The sequence below is a fragment of the Terrapene carolina genome, unplaced genomic scaffold (genome assembly GCF_002925995.2).
Source record: "Terrapene carolina triunguis isolate 2854851 unplaced genomic scaffold, T_m_triunguis-2.0 Scaffold238, whole genome shotgun sequence".
In the NCBI taxonomy this organism is placed as follows: Eukaryota; Metazoa; Chordata; order Testudines; family Emydidae; genus Terrapene; species Terrapene triunguis.
In genome coordinates, this window is record NW_020664589.1 from 15,060,616 (window position 1) to 15,080,202 (window position 19,587).

At 50.3% G+C, this 19,587-nt stretch overlaps 1 protein-coding gene across 1 annotated transcript in view; it reads right to left on the reverse strand.

The window, feature by feature from the left end:
* The window catches only part of LHX6 (LIM homeobox 6), a 41,271-nt gene that overhangs the window by 7,742 nt on the left and 13,942 nt on the right, over positions 1-19,587 (reverse strand). Inside the window, exons 4-7 of the mRNA XM_024211159.3 lie at positions 11,692-11,912; positions 3,216-3,316; positions 3,025-3,120; positions 314-488 (exon numbers count right to left, since the gene is read on the reverse strand). Coding sequence (XP_024066927.1) covers positions 314-488; positions 3,025-3,120; positions 3,216-3,316; positions 11,692-11,912 — 593 coding nt within the window. The remainder of the gene's footprint in view (positions 1-313; positions 489-3,024; positions 3,121-3,215; positions 3,317-11,691; positions 11,913-19,587) is intronic.

Genomic DNA, 19,587 nt, shown 5'->3' on the forward strand with positions numbered 1-19,587 from the left:
GAGCCGGTGCTCGGGGCAGAGGCAGCGCGTGGAGCCCTGTGGACCCCGCCCTCCACCTAGGAGCCGGACCTGCTGGCCACTTCCAGGGTGCAGCGCGGTGCCAGGACAGTTAGGGACTAGCCTGTCTTAGATCCTCAGCACCGCCAACCGGACTTGTAACAGCCTGGTTAGTGGTGCTGATCAGCGCCACCAGGATCCCTTTTCAACTGGGCGTTCTGGTCAAAAACCAGACACCGGGCAACCCTACCCAGCGGGCCCAGCTCCCTTTCTGCCCGTCACGTACACTACACCACAGGGTGTAGTTGACACTTACTTTCTATGTATCCGTGCAGGGTTACCATCCTGGCCCTCTCAGGGCTGCTAAAGGGAGAGTAGTGGATGTCATCAGAGAGCGACGAAGGGATCCGGGACTGGGGGGCTCCAGAAGGCGGCACCGTGTGCTGAGGCGTGTGCTTTTTATGGCGCGCTCTGCAGTTTTGAAACCAAACCTGCGACGCCAACAGAAACCAAACCATTTGGGTCAAGCGAGATCTGAACTGAGATTTGATCGATCACAGAGACCTCAACAGAATTGGGACTTCCTTAGACTCCTTTGCACTGGGAAATCTTCCTACCACCCCACTGTGCTGGCCTCGATGGCTTTATTTTTATATGTTAGAGCAGAAGTTTCAGCTCCATGAAGCATGACCATCAGGGCTCTTTGGCTGCATTTTTACTATTCATCTGCCTTGGCTAATAAAATGACACAATCCAGCTTTAATGCAACGCTGAACCTGTTGGGCCTGATGCAGGAATCGGTGGGGGAAATTCCCTGGCCTGTGTTATACAGGAGGTCAGACTAGATGGTCATAAAAGGTCTTCCCTGGCCTTAAAATCTATCCGTTTTTAATGGAGTGCTACCAACTGTTATCTTGGTCTTTCAGTGCTCAGAACCAAGCTCAGTGGAAGCACTTGGTAGCAATATTGTAACATCTTGGGAAGTTCCCCTTCTATGTTCCTGACCAGGACTTTGGAACAATCAGATAAAAAGACCTTCCCCTTTGCCAAGGGTCCATATGGGCGGGGGAGGGATAGCTCAGTGGTTTGAGCATAGGCCTGCTAAACCCAGGGTTGTGAGTTCAATCCTTGAGGGGGCCATTTGGGGATTTAGTTGGGGATTGGTCCTGCTTTGAGCAGGGGGTTGGACTAGATGACCTCCTGAGGTCCCTTCCAACCCTGATATTCTATGATCCCGGGTTTCACACCAGTGCATGCTGAGACAGGATGTTGGATGTGTCTTCACTACAGAGTGAACGTGGGTTGACTGGCACAAAAATCTGAGCCCCCAGGTTAGCCTAGCCCTGCCTGAGTTTAGTGTCCTCACTGGCGCTGCATTCACTTGTGTACGTCACTAGAACTTCTGGGGGCATATCCCAGGGTCCTTTGTGCTGCAGCGAGCTGAGCCACTCCATGAGTCGGGGAAAAACCTGTCTTCTTGTGGGAAGGCTTTGGAGGACTATCAATACTTGAGTGCTTCACTGCAAAGCAAGTGGGTTACCATTGTGACTCAGCCTCACTCAGGCTCTAGGTCTGTGTGTGTGGATGGGGCGTTAGGGGCAATGCCTGGGTTAACTCTGCAGTGGAAACAGACCCATACTGTACAGCCAGGCAGTACAGACCTGTTCAATGAAGCCAAATGGTGTGCATCTCATTGCTTGGATTAAAGGAATACCCAGTAACCGATGGCTGTAGTTAGGATGCGGAATCCTGCTTTTTCTGCTAGAGTAAGATGCACATGAATGGCCATTTTTAAAAAAGTGCTAAAGTATGAATTTTATTTCTTGCTTTTAAATTTTTTTCAGAGGTAGGTCAGAGTACAAATGTTCCATGACTTCGAGAAACCCTCTCTCTTTGGTGGAGAACATGGATACTGGATCTCAGAGAAGGAAACAGCCATAAGTGTTTCACACAGGATTATACCTGACAAATTGATGAAAGGTCCTTTTTTAGAAAAAAAAATCCTCACATGGAATCACCCAATGTATAGTCCACTTGGTCTTGGGCTTATTAAAGAGCCTTGTAACTGAGGTTTGAGCTGGATTTTGTCCTACTAGACATTTACATTTGCCTTTGGCCGAGCAAACATGGATGAAAGTTGCAGGTTTGTTTTAGACTTTCAGATCTCAAAGTGCTTTATAAAGGATGCCAATGCAATCATCCCCAATTTATAGATGCGGAAACTGAGTCAGAGAGAGGAAGTGACTTGCTCAAGGTCACCCACCAAGCCAGTAGCACAGCCAGGAACAGAATCAAGCCCCTGTGCGCTATGCACTGGACAGCATTTCTATCTTACTCTCAATCGGTATTACCTTCACTGCCTTGTTGAACAATATACACAACACACCCTCACTGTGATGGCTTTTGCAATTTCCTTAGGTATTTTCTTCATGGCTGTTGAAGTCCCTGACACGTTTAAAAACCTCACCCTTAATATTTTCCAATGTTTCACTTGAGCTGCTCCTTGCTATCATTCTATTGAATGAAATTCATTGAACAGCTAAAGTTTCTTTGTATTGAGGAGTGTTTGTTCTTGGGGAAGGGTGCTCGGTTGTCTGGACTGATTTTCAATGACAAGGTAAAGTGGTTGGAGACAGTATTAAAAGCAGCTTTTTCCCCCCTTTAATGTATTTGCATTGGCTTGGAGCTAGATTTCTTTGATTACACAAATTTGAAAAGAAAAAGAAAAGAAGGGAACGGGGGAAAGAGTGGAAAATGGAAAAAAACAAAAACAGTGCTGGTATAATTAATGGACTCTGCAATCAAACACATGCACCTGGGAGCGGGCACTTGCTAGATCCAGCTAATCCAGCATGGCAGTTCCCAGCAGTGACTCAGTGATGGTCACTCCTACCAGTCATAAGAAGAGTGTGGCGATTTAGACTAGTGATTCCAATGAATCTCAATGTGGCAAAATCCCCAGTACAGCATGGCAGTAAGTGACACTGCAAGGCATCAGAATAGCAGAGCTTCTCCCCTGACTCTTACCTGAATGACTCTCCTACTAAGTCCGGTCATATCTGCCAGTTTCTGAAGGGTCTGTGCATCTGGGTTGTTATCCTGAGCAAATTGTGCCTGCATGACCTAGGGCAGATGGACACAGGGAGAACAATCACCTTGACTCTCATCCAGCAATGTAACCCCCTTCCAGGCAGAACCCCACGCCCAGGCCACTTTACCTGCAGCTGCTCCGCGGTGAAGGACGTCCGCGCTCTCTTTGCTGGCTTGGGTTGGCTGTCTTGCTCAGACGGGACTGCTCCTTCTAGCGTGATCCCATTGCCTACAGGGAGAGGGAACAGTTCTGAGCACACATCGCTATGGTTTGAGGCTCACTCTTGGTTTGCACACGTGGTTCCTGTATACGGTGGAATGCCAATTAGAGCCCGCTCACGGGAACCCAGACCCAGTCATCTAAGGGAAGGAGATTTTCTCGTACAGCCGGAGCAGAATTAACCCCCTCCCCATATGACTGTCTGGGGAGGTCACTGAAAACAGGAACTTGCCCAGTAAGGGAGAGTTCTGTGTTGACGGGATTTGGGCTACTAGTTATTTTAGGTTATGAAAAGTAACTCAAACCCCCGGGACCTGACCCGGTGCCCCATTATTCAAGCCAGCTCCCATTGCAGAGAATAGGAGTTTGGCCTGACTGCAGGATCAGGCCCTGACCTCAATGCACAGCCCAAGCTAGGGAATTCAGGAGAGGAGGGTGGGGAAGAGAAAGCATCAGGGCTGGAGCAGTCACTTCACCTCTAGATCTGCCCCAAGCAACGCAGACCCTGCAGCCCAGCTTCGTGGGTTCCCTGGCATACCAGGGATGTGCACTTCCTGCCCGCTCCCACGTCCCCCACACTGGGTTGTGGCTCCCCTGCAAGGCCTCACAAGGGGACAGGATTCGCCCCCGGGGGCATTTAAAATGTGCAGAAGTCACGTGCATGCAAAGCTAAGTCCTGCGTTAGCTACTGATCCTGGCTGGCAATTAGCACAAGCACCAGCTGCAATCTCCAGCCAGGGGGAGACATTTCCCTTCCAGCAGCTGCAGACAGAATTCCTCAAAAGGAAACAAAGTTCTGTGGTTCAAACAGGTCTCGAAGCAGCATCCTGCCCAGGGGCCGTTAGCAACGCACGTCCTCTCCTCACACAGGAGCGAAGAATTGTTGTCTAACATCTCTCGGAAACGTGGCCCCTATTGCTAAGCACCTGCCAGGGCTGTTGTCCCCACCATACAGACGGGGATGGAGGGCACAGAGCCATGAAGGTACTTGCCCAAGGTCACACCCACGCTGTGGAGGAGCAGGGAACTGAACCTCAGTCCCCTAAGAACATAAGAACGGCCATTCTGGGTCAGACCAATGATCCGTCTAGCCCAGTATCCGGTCTTCCGACAGTGGCCAATGCCAGGTGCCCCAGAAGGAATGAACAGAGTAGGGAAATAATCCCGTTGTCCAGTCCCAGCAGGTGGCAGTCAGAGGCTTAAGGACACCCTGAGCACGGGGTTGTGTCGCTGACCATCTCGGCTAATAGCCATTGATAGATCTATCCTCCATGAACTTACCTAGTTCCTTTTTGAACCCGGTTATACTTTTGGCCTTCACAACAGCCCCTGGCAATGAGTTCCACAGGTTGTGTGAAGAAATACTTGCTTATGTTTGTTTTAAACCTGCCTATTAATTTTATCAGGTGACTCCCTGGTTCTTGTGTTATATGCAGGGGTAAATAACGCTTACCGATTCACTTTCTCCACACTGCCCATGATTTTATAGACCTCTGTCATATCCCGTCACGTAGTCAGCCGACAACATTAACGTTGGCGCTAAATAGTTTGAATAACTCCTGCACCAGCTTTGTATGGGCCGGCAAGGTCCTAACAGAGCAACAGCGCTTAGCATTGACAATCTCAACTCGGCATGGAGCAGGCATCTGTGCACCGTCTCCCCTGGCCCCAGGTACAGGTATGATTTATAGAAGGCTAGTGCCTAGGAACCCCAATCAGGATCCGTTGTGCTAGGTGCTGTACAAACACAATGTAAAAGGCAGTCCCTGCCCTAAAGAGACCCCAGTCTGATTAAGACGCAGCACAAGTAGGTGTATCAGGTAACTGGAAGGAAGGGAGAAATGCAGGACAAGGGGAACAGGAACAGGCACAAGCATTTAGCTACCATACCAGCCGGTATCAGGAGGCACAGCAGAAGTAGGTCTCTCCCTTCTGAAACTCTTGACTCTGAGCACTGAATCCAGGCCCCACTGAAGTCATTCAGGGATTAACCGGGGCTGGCCCTGGACGTTTTGCTTCCTTGCGGTACCTATAGCTACTGTGCCAGCCTGGCCCAGGTAATGGCCCTTTTACCTCTGGGATAAACTATGGGGGACTCAGATCCAGAACCAAGCCTCAAACGCATGCTCAGTGGTGACCCTGCAGTGCCGTACTCGAGAAGTGCTGCCTGGCGACAGCTGCTGTCCTTCAGATGAGACGCTCCAGCAAGGGCCATTCCGCTCCAGCAGGACGATAAAGGTCTCATGGCACTTTCTGAAAGAGGATAAACCCTGCATCCTGGGCAACATTCCCTCCCTCAGTGAGCAGGTTCTAGTACTCCTGGCTCTTGCTTAAGGTAGAACTGTTACCCCCACTGCAGTTATATCCACTGTCAGTATCTACTGTAACTTTTGAGTTTGCAAAGTCCTTTGGAATCACTTTGCTTTAGAAAACCTAGTTCTGCTCGATTGATTAAGGTGGGACCCACCGCAACAAGAAGGCTCAGTAGGGGGAGAAAAAAGTTGGGCTCAGAAAAGCCTCTTTGTTAGCTCTCCTGGAAACCTGAACATTGTTAAGGAGTTAAGCGAGTGCCGAGAAACGCTTGGGGCGTGTCTCGTGAAGGAGATGTGGCTTTACTGACAGCTAGCCAAGTCCTCAGCTACACAGCAGAGGAGTCCCTGTTTGGGGTCTCTCAGGGTGACATTCCCCGGCATAAAGCTTAGACACCACTCGAGTCCCACTAAGCGTAAAAGGGGGGTGGGGGTGGGGGTGGAGGAAGTTCACCCTGCCAGCACGCAGGAATTGCACCATCCATTACCCCTGCCCTGCACTAGCTCTCTGGTTAAAACTAGTCATTTCTGTGGCCTTACCTCTGCCATGTAAGTAGCTTGAGGGGGGTCTTTCCAGCTACTTCTGCCCCCCAAATCCTCCTCCCACCAGAGGAACGTAAACCCCTCAATCCTGGAGCCTGGATCTAGGACTCCTACAAATGAGCAGTGAATAAGACCTGTGGTGTAGGCCATCTGGGTTCCCTGTCCTCCCCGGCCATTGCGGGGTGCTTCCCTGTGGTGTATTTCCCAGGACATATGCAGCTAAACCACTGCAATGGGGAAAACAGGCGAGGAAAAGGATATTGTGCGTCTGATTCATGCGCGTTCAGCCCAAATCAGTTTCCATCTGAAACGCAGAACCAGGCCGTGCCTTGCCAGCGCCCACCCGGACGCCCTGAAGAGCTTTAGGGAGCGGGGCTGGGGCGCAAGGTCAGGTCAGGCCCCCTGGGAATATTAAAACCTTCATCTTCCACAAAGTCATGGAAATGGCACCCACTATGAGACCTGCTTCCACCGAGTGATTCCTGAGCACAGGGCTCCCTCCAGGATCCTCGGGCACGCGAGGGCTGGCCATGCCCGGACTGGCTGGTGAAATGCTGGGGAGTACCCACTAAGGGTGGGGGCCTGAAGCGGGGTTCAGCAGCTCCCCCTTCCCTGCCCCAGAAGCTGTTTGCTTTGTAGGCTGCACCAGGCTGTGATTGTCTTGGCCCACATTGAAGGGCTCTCTCAGCCAGTTTGACTTGTTCCTGTAGGATGATGAATGGGATTCAGGCTTCAGCAACATCTGTTTATTTTTCTTATACATAAAACCTCATGTGCAGAAGAAATTGCTTTGTAATTACTGGGGGTGGGGGGGTGGGAAATGTGTGGCCCTCTGCAATTCTCCAGACATTGCTCCTCTCCACACCCTTCCCATCCTCTGCTCAGAGCAGACCGTGCTCGGGAGGTGAGCTTTCAGAGCCAAGGTTTCCTTGTTTGGTTCTAGTGCAGGAAATGCTGCCTTAAGGTGCAGAATCATGTGGCACAACCGCTCCACCCAGCTGCCACTGGGCTTCCTCCTGCTGCTTGCCCTGCACGGCTGGTGTGATCTCCACCCTGTGCCTAAGCGGCAGGAGAGAGACACAGCATCTCAACTGGTGTAAACTGGGGAAGCTCCAACCACTCCAACAGAGCAATGCCCATTTATGCTAGCCAGAGCGCCGACCCATTCCCACCAGCTGGGGATCCAGCTCACAACATTCACTATCCGCACGTCAGGACAAGTGACATCTTGCCCTCTAGAGTCCCCTTCCCACCAAGGGCAAGTCCTAGCAGCAATACACCCGCATTGTTCAGAGCAGCACTGGACCCCAGGCATCGGTCTGCCATATGGACGGACATCCAGCAAACAAGCATCCCAGAGTCAGGACCCTCCCAGGCGGATTTGACATTTTGTTTTCATCTCGTTGCTTAAACCTTGTAAACACACTCTGATTATTTGCATGTCATTTGGGATAATCGTTTCCACATGCAGCCGAGGATGGTGCATCACATTCACGTCCCTCAACAGCACATCCGCCCGAGTTAAACATACCCTGGCCTCCCCAGCAAACCAACAATACTTAGCACTTGGGCAGTGCTTTCATCTGCAGAGAGCTCGGATGTTAATTAGTGGGTAATAAATGGCAGGGGAAGGCACTGGGGACAAGACTAGCTCCCCCATGTGAAATTCTCTTATTTAACTTCTCTTCCCCCCTCCCCCTTCCTCCTCAGCCTCGTCTGCGCTCCAAGAGTTTGGTGGAAAGATACGAGAGTCCATGATCTAGGCAAGAAACAAGCACCCTGTGATCTCTCCTGATCACTCCTATTCCAGTCTAGTAATGATCCTTGCGCACAGCTCTCCCACAGTCGCTCTGTTAGCATTAGCCCTTTGGCCTCCTGCCTAACTACAGCCCACAGAATAGCCTTCGTTTCTGCTGCTCTGGGCGGGCCCCAAGGTTCTGCCCATGCCAGGAGGAACCGTCACCCTAGGAGAAAGTTGCACTTCATTCAAAACCACTGTAGCACGATGCAGTCTGGATCCCGTGACTGAGCTAAATGAATCGGCTTTGATAAGCCGGCGAGAACTCCAACCCCATCCCTCAGAAAAACAGGCCAGCTGCATGAGGTGACGTATGGAAACGGGGGCACGGGTAGGCCGTGATTCCCGACTCACCCACCTGCACTGTCCCGTGGGAAGGGTTCCTCCCAAAAGGGCCTATTAAACGTTTACCTATGCAGACAGACCCAAGTGCGTCTCTCCGTCTCAGTACAGAGATTGCAGCCAAGGCTGGAGGAGACCTACCAGACTGAGCCAGCAGATACGACACCCGGAGCCAGATCCTCTACTGGAGTCAGTCTCCACTGAAGTGGTGAGCCTGCTGCTCTGCCCTGTGAGACTGACCAACTTGCTTTCACAGCCAGCTTTGATCACCACCAGTCTGTGTCCAGGGGCACTTGACACCCTGGAAGGGCTCAAGCAGGGTTTTGAAAGCCTTCACGTGCCTCCTTGCACCCGACAGCCCCTCCTCTGAGCCATTCGTATGGGAATAATGTTCTGTCAGCCTCATGGCAGGGGTTTAGCTTCAAACGAGCATTTAGACCACAAAGCAATTCCTGCACCCTGCCGATTCCTGGGATCACTCCTTCTCCCCTTTCAGAAGGCCATCTTCATAGGTATAGGTCTTCTCCAGTGATAATTTCGCTGGCAGCACAATGATGCTGCAGGCGTCTACACTTCACTCCATACGAGCAGTCAAATAACAAAAGCAAACATCCAGCATGCACCAGGCCCCGTCTCAGTTTGCAGGGACAGACACTCCGCTCTCCTGCTGGGACAAGAGGAGACGGCAGTCCCAGATTCAGCGTCAGGGGAGGCAGTTGTTGGGATTGGCCATGGCTCCCTGGGGGCACTAGGGCCCTGGTAGAGATGCTGCCACTGCCGCTGCTGACCCCCTGCCGTTCGTCTTGACTAAAGATAAATCCCTTGTAATGGCATGAGCCCTCGTTCACCTCCACCCATTCTACTGGCCAGGGACACCGTGAGGCTCACGTTTCGGGCCTCACATCTAGCTAGCTTTCCCAGGGCATTTCCGCCTGCCTTTCTGCATCCAGGCCATTGCGTTACACATGGCTTCTGTCGGACCTTGGCTGTGAGAATATTCCTGGCTTATTTGTGATAACTGCAATGTGTAGCTCCACCTGAAGACAATGCTGTGGACAATTCTCCCCAGCCATCTGAGCGGGACGGTGTTCTTTGTCTCGCTGTAGAAATGCTCACTATTATATGTCCGCGTTTTCTCCCATAGCTGCATTATCGCCTAACCCTTGATATGCCACATAGATCCAGAATGTCCGAGACTGGGTTTTTCGCACATGTAAGGTGCGTATCTGTCAGCCGTGCACCAGCAAAGCACAGCTCAGCCTCTTCCACGCCGAAATGCCTGGCCATGGAACAGTGCATCAGCTCTTATTGCGTTGGGAAGCTGAGGAAAAAAGCAGGACAGTGCGAGGATCTCTCTGGCGTTGTGAGCTCGCGTCCTCTCCACAGCAGCTTAGATGACTTAATCAACACTAGGTTTAATGGCAGTAACCTGTAAAACTGCTAAAGGTTCAGGGACACAGACAGTGTCCCTGCACCTGACACGCGGCCAGCTTCAGCAACGAAGCTCACGCCCATGGCACACAATGCAGCATCTCACAAGACTTGCTGACGTCAAGGTGAACTCACCAGGGACCCAAATCCTAAAGCTGAACTTCGTCAGACTCCAAACATCCCAAGTCACCCACCGACCATCTGTGCGTCATGCACGAGAGCTAGGAACGGTGCTCAAACAATCCAACATTTCAACCCTTGGGCCTTTCATTTGACTCCCCACATGGCCAGCTCCTCCACATCCTTCATGCCTAACTTCGCCATTCCCACGAGAGCCTCTTCCACCCCAGCCCCCGGCATCTCATAGGCCAGCTGCCTTGTTCATTTCCAGCAGCGAGTTCTTATTGTATTTTATTGGTATAGAAAATATAAACACCAGCACTCTCCAGCCCTGAGTGCAGTTCAGCCCCCCACTGCCCTGTCTGCGATTAGCTCGGCCATTCGGGTTCTCTCTGTGGCCATTTGAATGTTGCCACTCAGGAAGAGGGAGCTGGAATTAGTTCAAGGGGAAGGGAGCTGCTCCGTTTTGCATTTGACCTCTGCTGCTCCCTGAGAGGTGTGGGGCTTGATTGAGAAACCAGATCCTTGCTGTCTCGCTCTCCAATTGTGCTTACAGTAAGGGGAAGGCCAGTGCGCAGCCAAGTGGCGGGATCCATGGGAGGGCAGGGCCAGTGGAAAATGAGGGGAATGTTTGGTCTGACTGCCAGGTTTCCCACCTTCTAGATTTATGACTCACGGACTCAGAATCCCTACTGCTTCCTGCCCCGCATGCTACAGCGGGAGACCAGCAAACCCAAGCAACAACGCATCCAATCAAAGCCAAGACTGGGGCCTCCATTTCCTCGAGAGAGAACCAGCAGTGCCCAGGCCCTCCCGCGCGTTTGGGGCCAGTAGGGACGAGAGAATGACAACACCACCCCTCCCCCCCGCCTAGCGCTACCGCGAGCTCTTGGCCAGATCAGGCCTCTCGAGGCTCTTCCAGGACCTCAGTGATTACTTTGGATCCTGCGGGGATCCTGGTAGCCCAGCAGCTCTGGGGAAACGTCTGCCTCGGGTCTCCTCTAGGAAGGCCAGGGAGGAGGAGAATAAAAGGCTTGTTTTGCTCCCAGGAGGCACCTAAACATGCCACCTACACAGATAGACCCACAGGGCAGTTGGGAAAAGCGGCACCAGCGGGAGGCTCCGAGGCAGGAGAAGAAGCAGCAGACAGCATGGGACGGCTGTTAGCGGGGTGGGGTGGGGGGGCACTTCTCACCAGGGGCAGCAGCTGCATGGAGCTCAGCGCTGCCGGTGGTACAGAGACTAGCAAGGCTAGTGGGAAACAAATAGTTTTGGCCACACCACCCCAGTGGGAGGTTTAACCCTTTGAAGACTGTGGGCACGTTCCTGCAGTATCTGGAAAACACCAGGACTCTAAATCAAAGGCACAAATTCTGCCCTGGGGCACACACAGACCCCTGTCCACTCTGGACGCATCTGAGGGTAGAATTTTGCCCACAAAGAACTTGCCCACCAGGGATGATGAGGTTGGTGTTTGCTGCCATCTGGACTGCCCAGCCTTCTAGGTAAGCATCGTCCAGTCGGGGGGGCTGGAACAATTTGTACAGTGGGGGTGCTGAGAGCCATTGAACCAAACTGCAAACCCTGTATATGATGGAAACCACTTCAAGCCAGGGGGTCCAGCAGCACCCCCAGCTCCCAGGGGGCCCAGCAGCGGGCTGTTTGAACTGGCCCTAGCACCAATGCACAAAGAGACGGGCTAGCACTATGGCTTAGTTACCTAGTAAAGGAACAGGAGGGGAAGGTGGGGAAAATCCGCTTATTCGGCCATTCTACTAACATGGAGGGTGACATTCTCAGGAGAGCGCGGTGCCAGCGAGTATCCCGGAGGGTCTGCATACCATTTTCAGCTGCTCGCTTGAGGTTCTCTATCATTGTGTCATAGTGAATCCGGCACAGCACTTTCTCTTCCACCAGGCCAAACTCCTCGCCAGTAGACAGCTGCCTTTTACAGGAGAAGCAGGCAAAGCAGGCAAGATGGTAGGCATTGCCGCGGGCTCTCCTTACCCAGTCGCTGGCATAGATCTGCCTGCCGCAGCGGGCACACTTTGTACCAAATCGACTGGAAAAAAAAAAGACACACAGAGAGAAAAGGTGAGAACGAAGACAGGCTGCTGCACCGTGATTGTCATTCATCCGTATCAGTGCTACAGGCCGCACAGACACAGCGTCCGAGCCAGTCCTTCCCTCAGAGAGCCCCCGCTCTAAACAAATCAGACAAAGGGTGGGAGGGGAAAGCGATGCCCAGCGAGGCCAGCTGACTTGCACACAGGAGGTTAGCGGCATGGCTCTTGACTTCTGGTCACTGTCTTACCGCCTCCCATAATTCTTGTGAAGGGATGGCTCTAAATACAGGCCAGCCTCACCCGGACTGGAGTGAGCACCACTTACCTAGCTGTATTCAGTGTCATTGTCACCGTGACAGTCCCAGGACATTAGAGACACAATGTGGGGGAGGGAATATCTGTTATTGGACCAACTTCTGTGGGGGAGAGAGACAAGCCTTCGAGCTTACCCAGGTCAGAAGAAGAGCTCTGTGTAGCTCGAAGGCTTGTCTCTCTCCCCCACAGAAGTTGGTCCAATAACAGATATTCCCTCCCTCACATTGTCTCACCACTGACCTAAACCTTATCACCTGCTCAGCACTGCCACTGGAGTGCCCAGATGCCACAGGCAACGCAGTAAGAGAACCTTGAGCTAAGAACAGTTCATGCTGCATTAAGCCAACCAACCAAAGCAGAGGTCCAGGACTTAGATTTGGTTTGGGGTCCCACAGCCATTAGTAGAGATGAGAGAATCCCACCTGTATTAATCTGTTAAGAATTCACGAGAAATCTCAGCCCCCTCCCCAAGGAGACGGGGTCCAGGCCAGAAATCTACCATGGACACTGGCCATCTCAGCTGAGAGGCCAGGGATGGGCCATGGAGACTCAATTCTCCCCTCTACCCCTCCCCGTCAGGGTTTAGGTGCACTGCCAGAGAGGGGCAGCATTTATGGTACTACCTGGGCCACCCCTGTTCTGGGGACTGAGTCCTTTATTCCCCCAGACTGCCAAGCCAACACCTTTCACCATAAAAAGAACAGGAGTACTTGTGGCACCTTAGAGACTAACAAATTTATTAGAGCATAAGCTTTCGTGGGCTACAACCCACTTCTTCGGATGCATAACCTTTCACCATGTTCACTGCAAAGAACCCGAGAAGCACATCAGAAGCTAGAGAAGGTGGAATGTCAGAGGCATTGAGAGCCCTGTCCCGCGGGATTGAGTAGGACAAGTGCATCTGGCATTCAGAATAGGCTGTGCCACCAGCTGGGGGCGGGGGATTCCCAACGCACTTCGTGTTGGCCTGACTCTGCTCTCATTGAAATCAATGGGAGTAAAGCAGAGTGTTTTGGAAAACACCTTCCCTCCCACAGTGAAATGCTGACCCCGTGGAAGTCATGGGGGGTTGCCCATGCCTCCAGTGGACGTCACCCATCCTGCACACTATCACACAGGGCTCTGGCGAGAGTCAGTCTCAGGAAACACTTAGAATTATTAGATCCAAACAGTTTAGTGAGATCTAGAAAGTTCCAGCCCTGTGAGAGCCAAGCAAAAGGGCCAGGCACGGTAGTGACCTCAGTAGGTTTCTTGGGGTCAGAGACTCAGAGGCAGAATCATAGAACTGGAAGAGACCTCGAGAGGTCATCTAGTCCAGTCCCCCGCACTCATGGCAGGACTAAGTATATCTAGACCATCCCATTGTCTAACCTGCTCTTTAAAATCCCCAATGATGGAGATTCCACAACCCCCCTAGGCAATTTATTCCAGTGCTTAACCACCCTGACAGTTAGGAAGTTTTTCCTAATGTCCAACCTAAACTGCCCTTGCTGCAATTTAAGCCCATTGCTTCTTGTCCTGTCCTCAGAGGTTAAGAAGAACAATTTTTCTCAGAAGGAAAAATAGCATTAAAGGTCTGATCCAAAGCCCACTGAAATCAACTGAAAGATCCACCCCTGGTTTTGGATAAGAGCTGTAACGCCCGTCTGTGGCCATTGCCTAATGGATGATAAATTCATAAACAAGTGGTTGAGGTAACGTGGTTAAATGAATCATCTTTCAAGTCTGTGGGCTTTTTATTTTGGTCTTTGTCAATGTAACATTAGGATGGGAAATGTGTAAAGCTGGTCAAAAAATAGTTGACAAAACTTTTTTCCTTCAAAATAAGCCGGCTTTATTGAAACTGAAATGTTTCAAAAAAATGTATCTGTTTTGGTGAAAATTTCCTTGGGGAGGTTTCCCAGGTCCAAGATGGAATTCCTGTGGAGGGGAGTGGGGAGAAAGAGAGCCCAGAATAGTCATATTGCCTAGTGGTCATGACACTTATCTGGGGTGTGGGAGACTTAAACCTGGGTCTCCCACGTCCTGATTGAGTGCTCCAATTACTGGCTCTTCTGGAGTCTGTCTCTCTTGAAAAGCTTCAGAAGGTCTGCACTGAAACAACATTTTGAAATCTCAAAAATTATAGCTACATGGAATTACTGTTTTCCAGCCAGCCCTAGAAATTTGTTAGAGCCGTTTTCCCCGTTCCAGTGAACTGGATCATGTTATTTTCAAATATTATGTACATCATTTGCTTTTTTAAAAAATGTATAAATAAAAGTCTTTTCACTGATAGAGGAAGAAAGTCGGTTGATTAATTTATGCCAAAAATGTCATTTCATGTTATGTCCTTGAAAAGGCAACAAAAGTTCCCAAAGCGCCCTGTGTTCTGTGCTGTACGTCTAGGACTATTCTTAGGTTTATGCAGAACCCAGAACGTCCATTGACGTCCATAATGCCTGATTCTTGCAAGTCTCTGTTGCTTGTAAAGGGTTCTATAGTTTACAAGAGAGAATCCATGTGAAATCCTTAATATACAAATGTCCCATTCACCTCCCCAGAGAATGGGAGCCTTTTGGGGGACCATTAAATCCAGCTCAGTGAAGTCTAGTTTGCATTTTCCTTCTGATTTTTTTTTCTTTTAAATGTATATTTATTGTTCTTTAACAAAGTAAAAAAAACAACAACCCAGCAGCAAAGAAGCAATGGAACAGACCATTTTCTTTTCTTTGTGACAACAGAATTAATGTCAGTCCTGAAATTATTCTAATATCAAATAATGTTTCCTTCACATGCAGTCTAGAGATATTATTGGGGTGAGATTTGATGCCTTTGTCTAAAGCATCAGCAGGAGACAAAGGATACAAGACAGATGGGCCATCTAAATCCCTGTATTATAACCCCAGTGGCGATCTGGGATCAGATGAACTGCTTGTGTGTTCTGGTTTTGCTGTTCCCATTTTTCAATATTTAAATGTGGCAGGTTGGCCATGACCGAGCCCAGCCAACCTCTTTTGCCACTGGTCTACCAGCTAGAAAGGGCCAAGAAGGTACAGAATACAGTGCTTCATGTGTATGTCAATTCAGTCTCTTACGTCTGCATAGCTCAAACTTCCTTTCAGTTTTGTTCAACACTCTGAAAGCATCGGCTCAGCGTGCAGTGGCCATCAAGAAAGCAAACAGAATGTCAGGAATGATTAGGAAAGGGACAGATAATAAACCAGAAAATATCATGCCACTGTACAAAGCCATGGTACGTCCACACCTTGAAAACTGTGTGCAGGTCTGGTCACCCCATCTCAAAAGAGATATATTAGAATTGGGAAAAGTACAGAGAAGGGCAACAAAAAATGATTGGGGGTTTGGAACAGCTTCCACACGAGGAGAGATTAAAAAGACAGACTGTTCATCTTAGAAAAGAGACGACAAGGTGGGATATGATAGCAATCCCTAAAATCATGAATGTTGTGGCAAAAGTGAATAGGGAAGTGTTATTTACCCATTCAAATAACAAAAGAACCACGGGTCACCCGATGAAATTAATAGGCAGCAGGTTTAAAACAATCATAAGGAAATATTTTTCACACAACGCACAACCTGTGGAACTCATTGCCAGGGGATGTTGCGAAGGCCAAAAGTATAACAGGGTTCAAAAATTAATTAGATAAGTTCATGAAGGATAGGTCTATCAATGGTTATTAGCAAGATGGTCAGGGATCCAACCTCACGTTTTGGGTGTCCCTAAGCCTCTGACTGCCAGAGGCTGGGTCTGGACAACAGGGGATGGATCACTCGAAATTGCCCTGTTCTGTTCATTCTCTCTGAAGCATCTGGCACTGCCCAAAGTTGGAAGACAGGATATTGGTCTAGATGGACCATTGGTCTGAACCAGTATGGCCGCTCTTATGTTCTTAATCTGGGATGTTTTTTTATTACTGGATCAATTTTTATTCCCAAAGATTTTTGAAAAACAAAAACCATAAGACACTTGCAAATCCTTCATGTTTCCAGACTCATCTTATGGCTCAAAGCAATTTCAACCATTTCAGCCATACAATATAAACCAACTGTTAATTTAACTACAAACCCCACAGAGCTACCCCAGACTCACCACCCCTCACCTGATCATTGCAAAATTAACCCTGCCTAAGCAACCTTCCACACTCTGTGCCACCTAGCGCATTGTTTCCAAGTATTCTAATGGCCCACATGCTCCTCTCACTCCCTGGAGCGACTCCACCCACTTCAACAGAGTTCGTTCCAATTTACACCAGCATTAGTAAAAGGAGATGCAGGCTCTCAGTGTATGAATCCTCGCAGCCCGGAGCCAGAGACACTGGTATAGTTAGATGGGACAAGACTGGCATCTATTCAAATGACTAATTACACAACTATATGGGAGGAATAAAAATGTCTAAATTTCTGAGTCTGACCATAGCTGACCAGGAAAAAAAAAAAAAGTAGACTGCAAAAAGAGGCCATTTTTGCACTGAAGTTATACAGAGATCTAGCTAATGTACTTCAGATGGGAACATTGTAAACTGACTTCTTGCTAGGCAGTTTATATAAAAGCACAAACAAAAGAACTGTATTCATTTTTTTTTATTTAGAACTAAACATCATTCCTGCAACTTGGAACAATGTGATATGTAAACAAGCTTACACACTGAACTGTCAAGAAATAAGGGGAAGGGTCAAGCTTAAGCCAATTAATAACACCCTGTAATGCCACAAGTTTTAGCACATCTCATCACACGTCTCCTCCAGAGCGCTCAAAGCACTTCCTAAAGCCAGGCGAGTTTCACTACCCCATTTCACACATGGGAAACTGGAACTTGCTCCAGGCCAGTGACAGAGCCTGAATTCCCTATGCATTGGGAGGCGCTGCCATTTGAAATTCAGGCAACTACCCAATCAGTTACCTCCCCTGCTCTGCCCAGCTGCTGAAGCTTAAAGACCACCTGGTGTAATGGTGCAACCCTGGGAAACTGCAGCTGAGAAGAAAACCTAAGGCTCAACCCTGCTCCCACTAAACTCAAGGAGAGTTTGCCACTGATTTCAGTAGCAACAAGATTGGGGCCCTTAGGCTTTTCCATGGATCTGCTTGCTTTTTCTGACCCCCAGCCGTAATTTAGGAGAGGTTTGATTGTGACATTCCTTTCCCACCACACCCCTGCTTCTCCCCATCCCACCTTAATACTAACTGGACAAAAGCAAACTTGATACTCGGTACAAAAGTGGGGGGACAGAAATGTCCAGCTGTTATTTACCCACCAGGCTCATGCAACCGTTCAGTGATTTAATGCAGTCTGCAGGCCCAATCCTGTTCCCACCAAGAGTGATGGGGTAGCCAATAGGAAGAGGGTAGTATCCCTTTGTATGGTTTGTGAGCCTTCAGTGGTGCTCACTATGTTCTAGGTTTGTTTACAAGCCTGCCAGAGCTGCAGTGCGTACAGTATTTGCATGTTGTGTATAGCTAGTAGCCATGATTATTTGGAGCCCACGCGTTCCCTCGCATTAGGTTTGTCATGTAAAGTGACAACAGACGGCAAAACTCCCAGGCACTTCAGTGGTGAGGGAACAGGGTCTGGAAGTTTAACTGAATTTTCCATACTGGACTCCAGCGCTCCGCCAGGCACTCAGCTATTGGGGAGTAATGGGGACTGCTCAACAGATGGACAGACCCTCCCACCTTCAAAGGGCTGGCTACTTACAGTCCCTTCTTCCCATGCACTTACGTCAAGGAGTGCCAAATTCATATACCAGCATATCCCTCTGCAAAGGCCATGCAGCTACGGTTCTAAACCACATCAGAGCCTTAAACACACACACACACACACACACACAGAGTTTCCCCCCAAAATACTGAGAGAGGGATGTTTACATTGTGCACCACAGCCCCTGTAAAAATCCCTAACCTTGGGGAAGCTGCATTCCTGGAACATTAATGGGAAAAACTGTTTGGGTTTCTTTTGTCTGCTATTAGAAATCCAACACCCTTGGGAACTGAATGGCTCCGGAAATTAGTAATGGGATAGGAAGCCTTTCACCTCCAAGTCACCAGTCCTGGCTGTGGTCAGCAGTAACCAGAAATGACTGACGTTCGGTCGCCTACATGGAATGAGTTGGCAGTTTCAGTCTAGCTCCCAACGAACAGGCCCACACCCAGGGCCGGCTCCAGGCACCAGTCAAGCAAGCTCGTGCTTGGGGCGGCAGATTGTACGAGGCAGCATTCAGCACAATCCTAGGGCGGCACGGCCGCTTTTTTTTTTTTGTTGTTGTTCCACTCCGGCCACCCTGTAGGGGGCGGCGGTGCGGAGGAGGGGAGCGACCTGCAGCAAGCCCGGCAGGGCAGCCCGCGTCCTTCCCTCCCAGCCGACCGCGGCGCGCAGCCCTCCCGGCAGGCGGCTCGGCGGTTGGGGCCGCTGACAGCGCCCCACTGAAGCCCTGGCCGCCCCCTTCTCTCTCTCCCCCCCGCTCTCTCCCCCGCTAGCCGGGGCACCAGCGCAGGGAGTCCCCCTGCACCCTGGCTTCGGCCGCGCCGCAAGTTTTTTTTTTGTTTTTTTTTGCTTGGGGCAGCAAAAAAGCCAGAGCCGGCCCTGCCCACACCACCCAGCACGTCCCCACGGGGCAGCCTCAGCAGAAAGGGGCAGGATGGAGTGGGCCGTGGAGGCTGCATTCCGCTCCTCCGCCTTGAGCTGGGTCACCGGAGAATAGGGCTGTCGCATGATGGCAGGAGGAGGGAGAGGAAAGTTGCACTGTCACTCTCTGTGCTGTACCTGGTCTGTGGATACCGGGCTGTGAGTCACACCAGCACCAAGGGTGTGTGTGTGTGTGTGAGAGAGAGACACACACACACACACAGAATAACCCCTTGCTGGGGCTGAGGCCAAATCACCAACTCTCACTCAGATTGGATTGTAACAGCCAGCCCAACGGGCTGCTATGGGAAATGCCAGCAGGCCTGTACCTCTGGTGCTGCGGCAGCCCCATGGACAAGGTCCTTTCTGATCTTCTCTACCAGATCCTTGCCAAAACAGTGGAATGAAAATAAAATAGAACGAAATCCTCTGGGCATTGTCCTGTTACCGCCTGGGCTCCGGGAGAGCCAGAAAAGGGGACTTGGCTGTAATCTCTGCTCCAGGAATGTCCCGTCCAGCATGTACCGTAAGGCGGAGAATGCTAAGCATTATGTAACTGATGCTGCATGGGATTTGAGCCAGCCACTTGGAGAGGAGACGGGCAGCCATGGATATGCTATAAGAGGAGATAAAAGATACAAAGCCGGAGGCTTTCCCAGACAAAAGTGCATATTCTTCTGATTACAGGCTCAGTCCTGCATCTCCTCACCCCCCGCCATGTAGCAGCACTGGC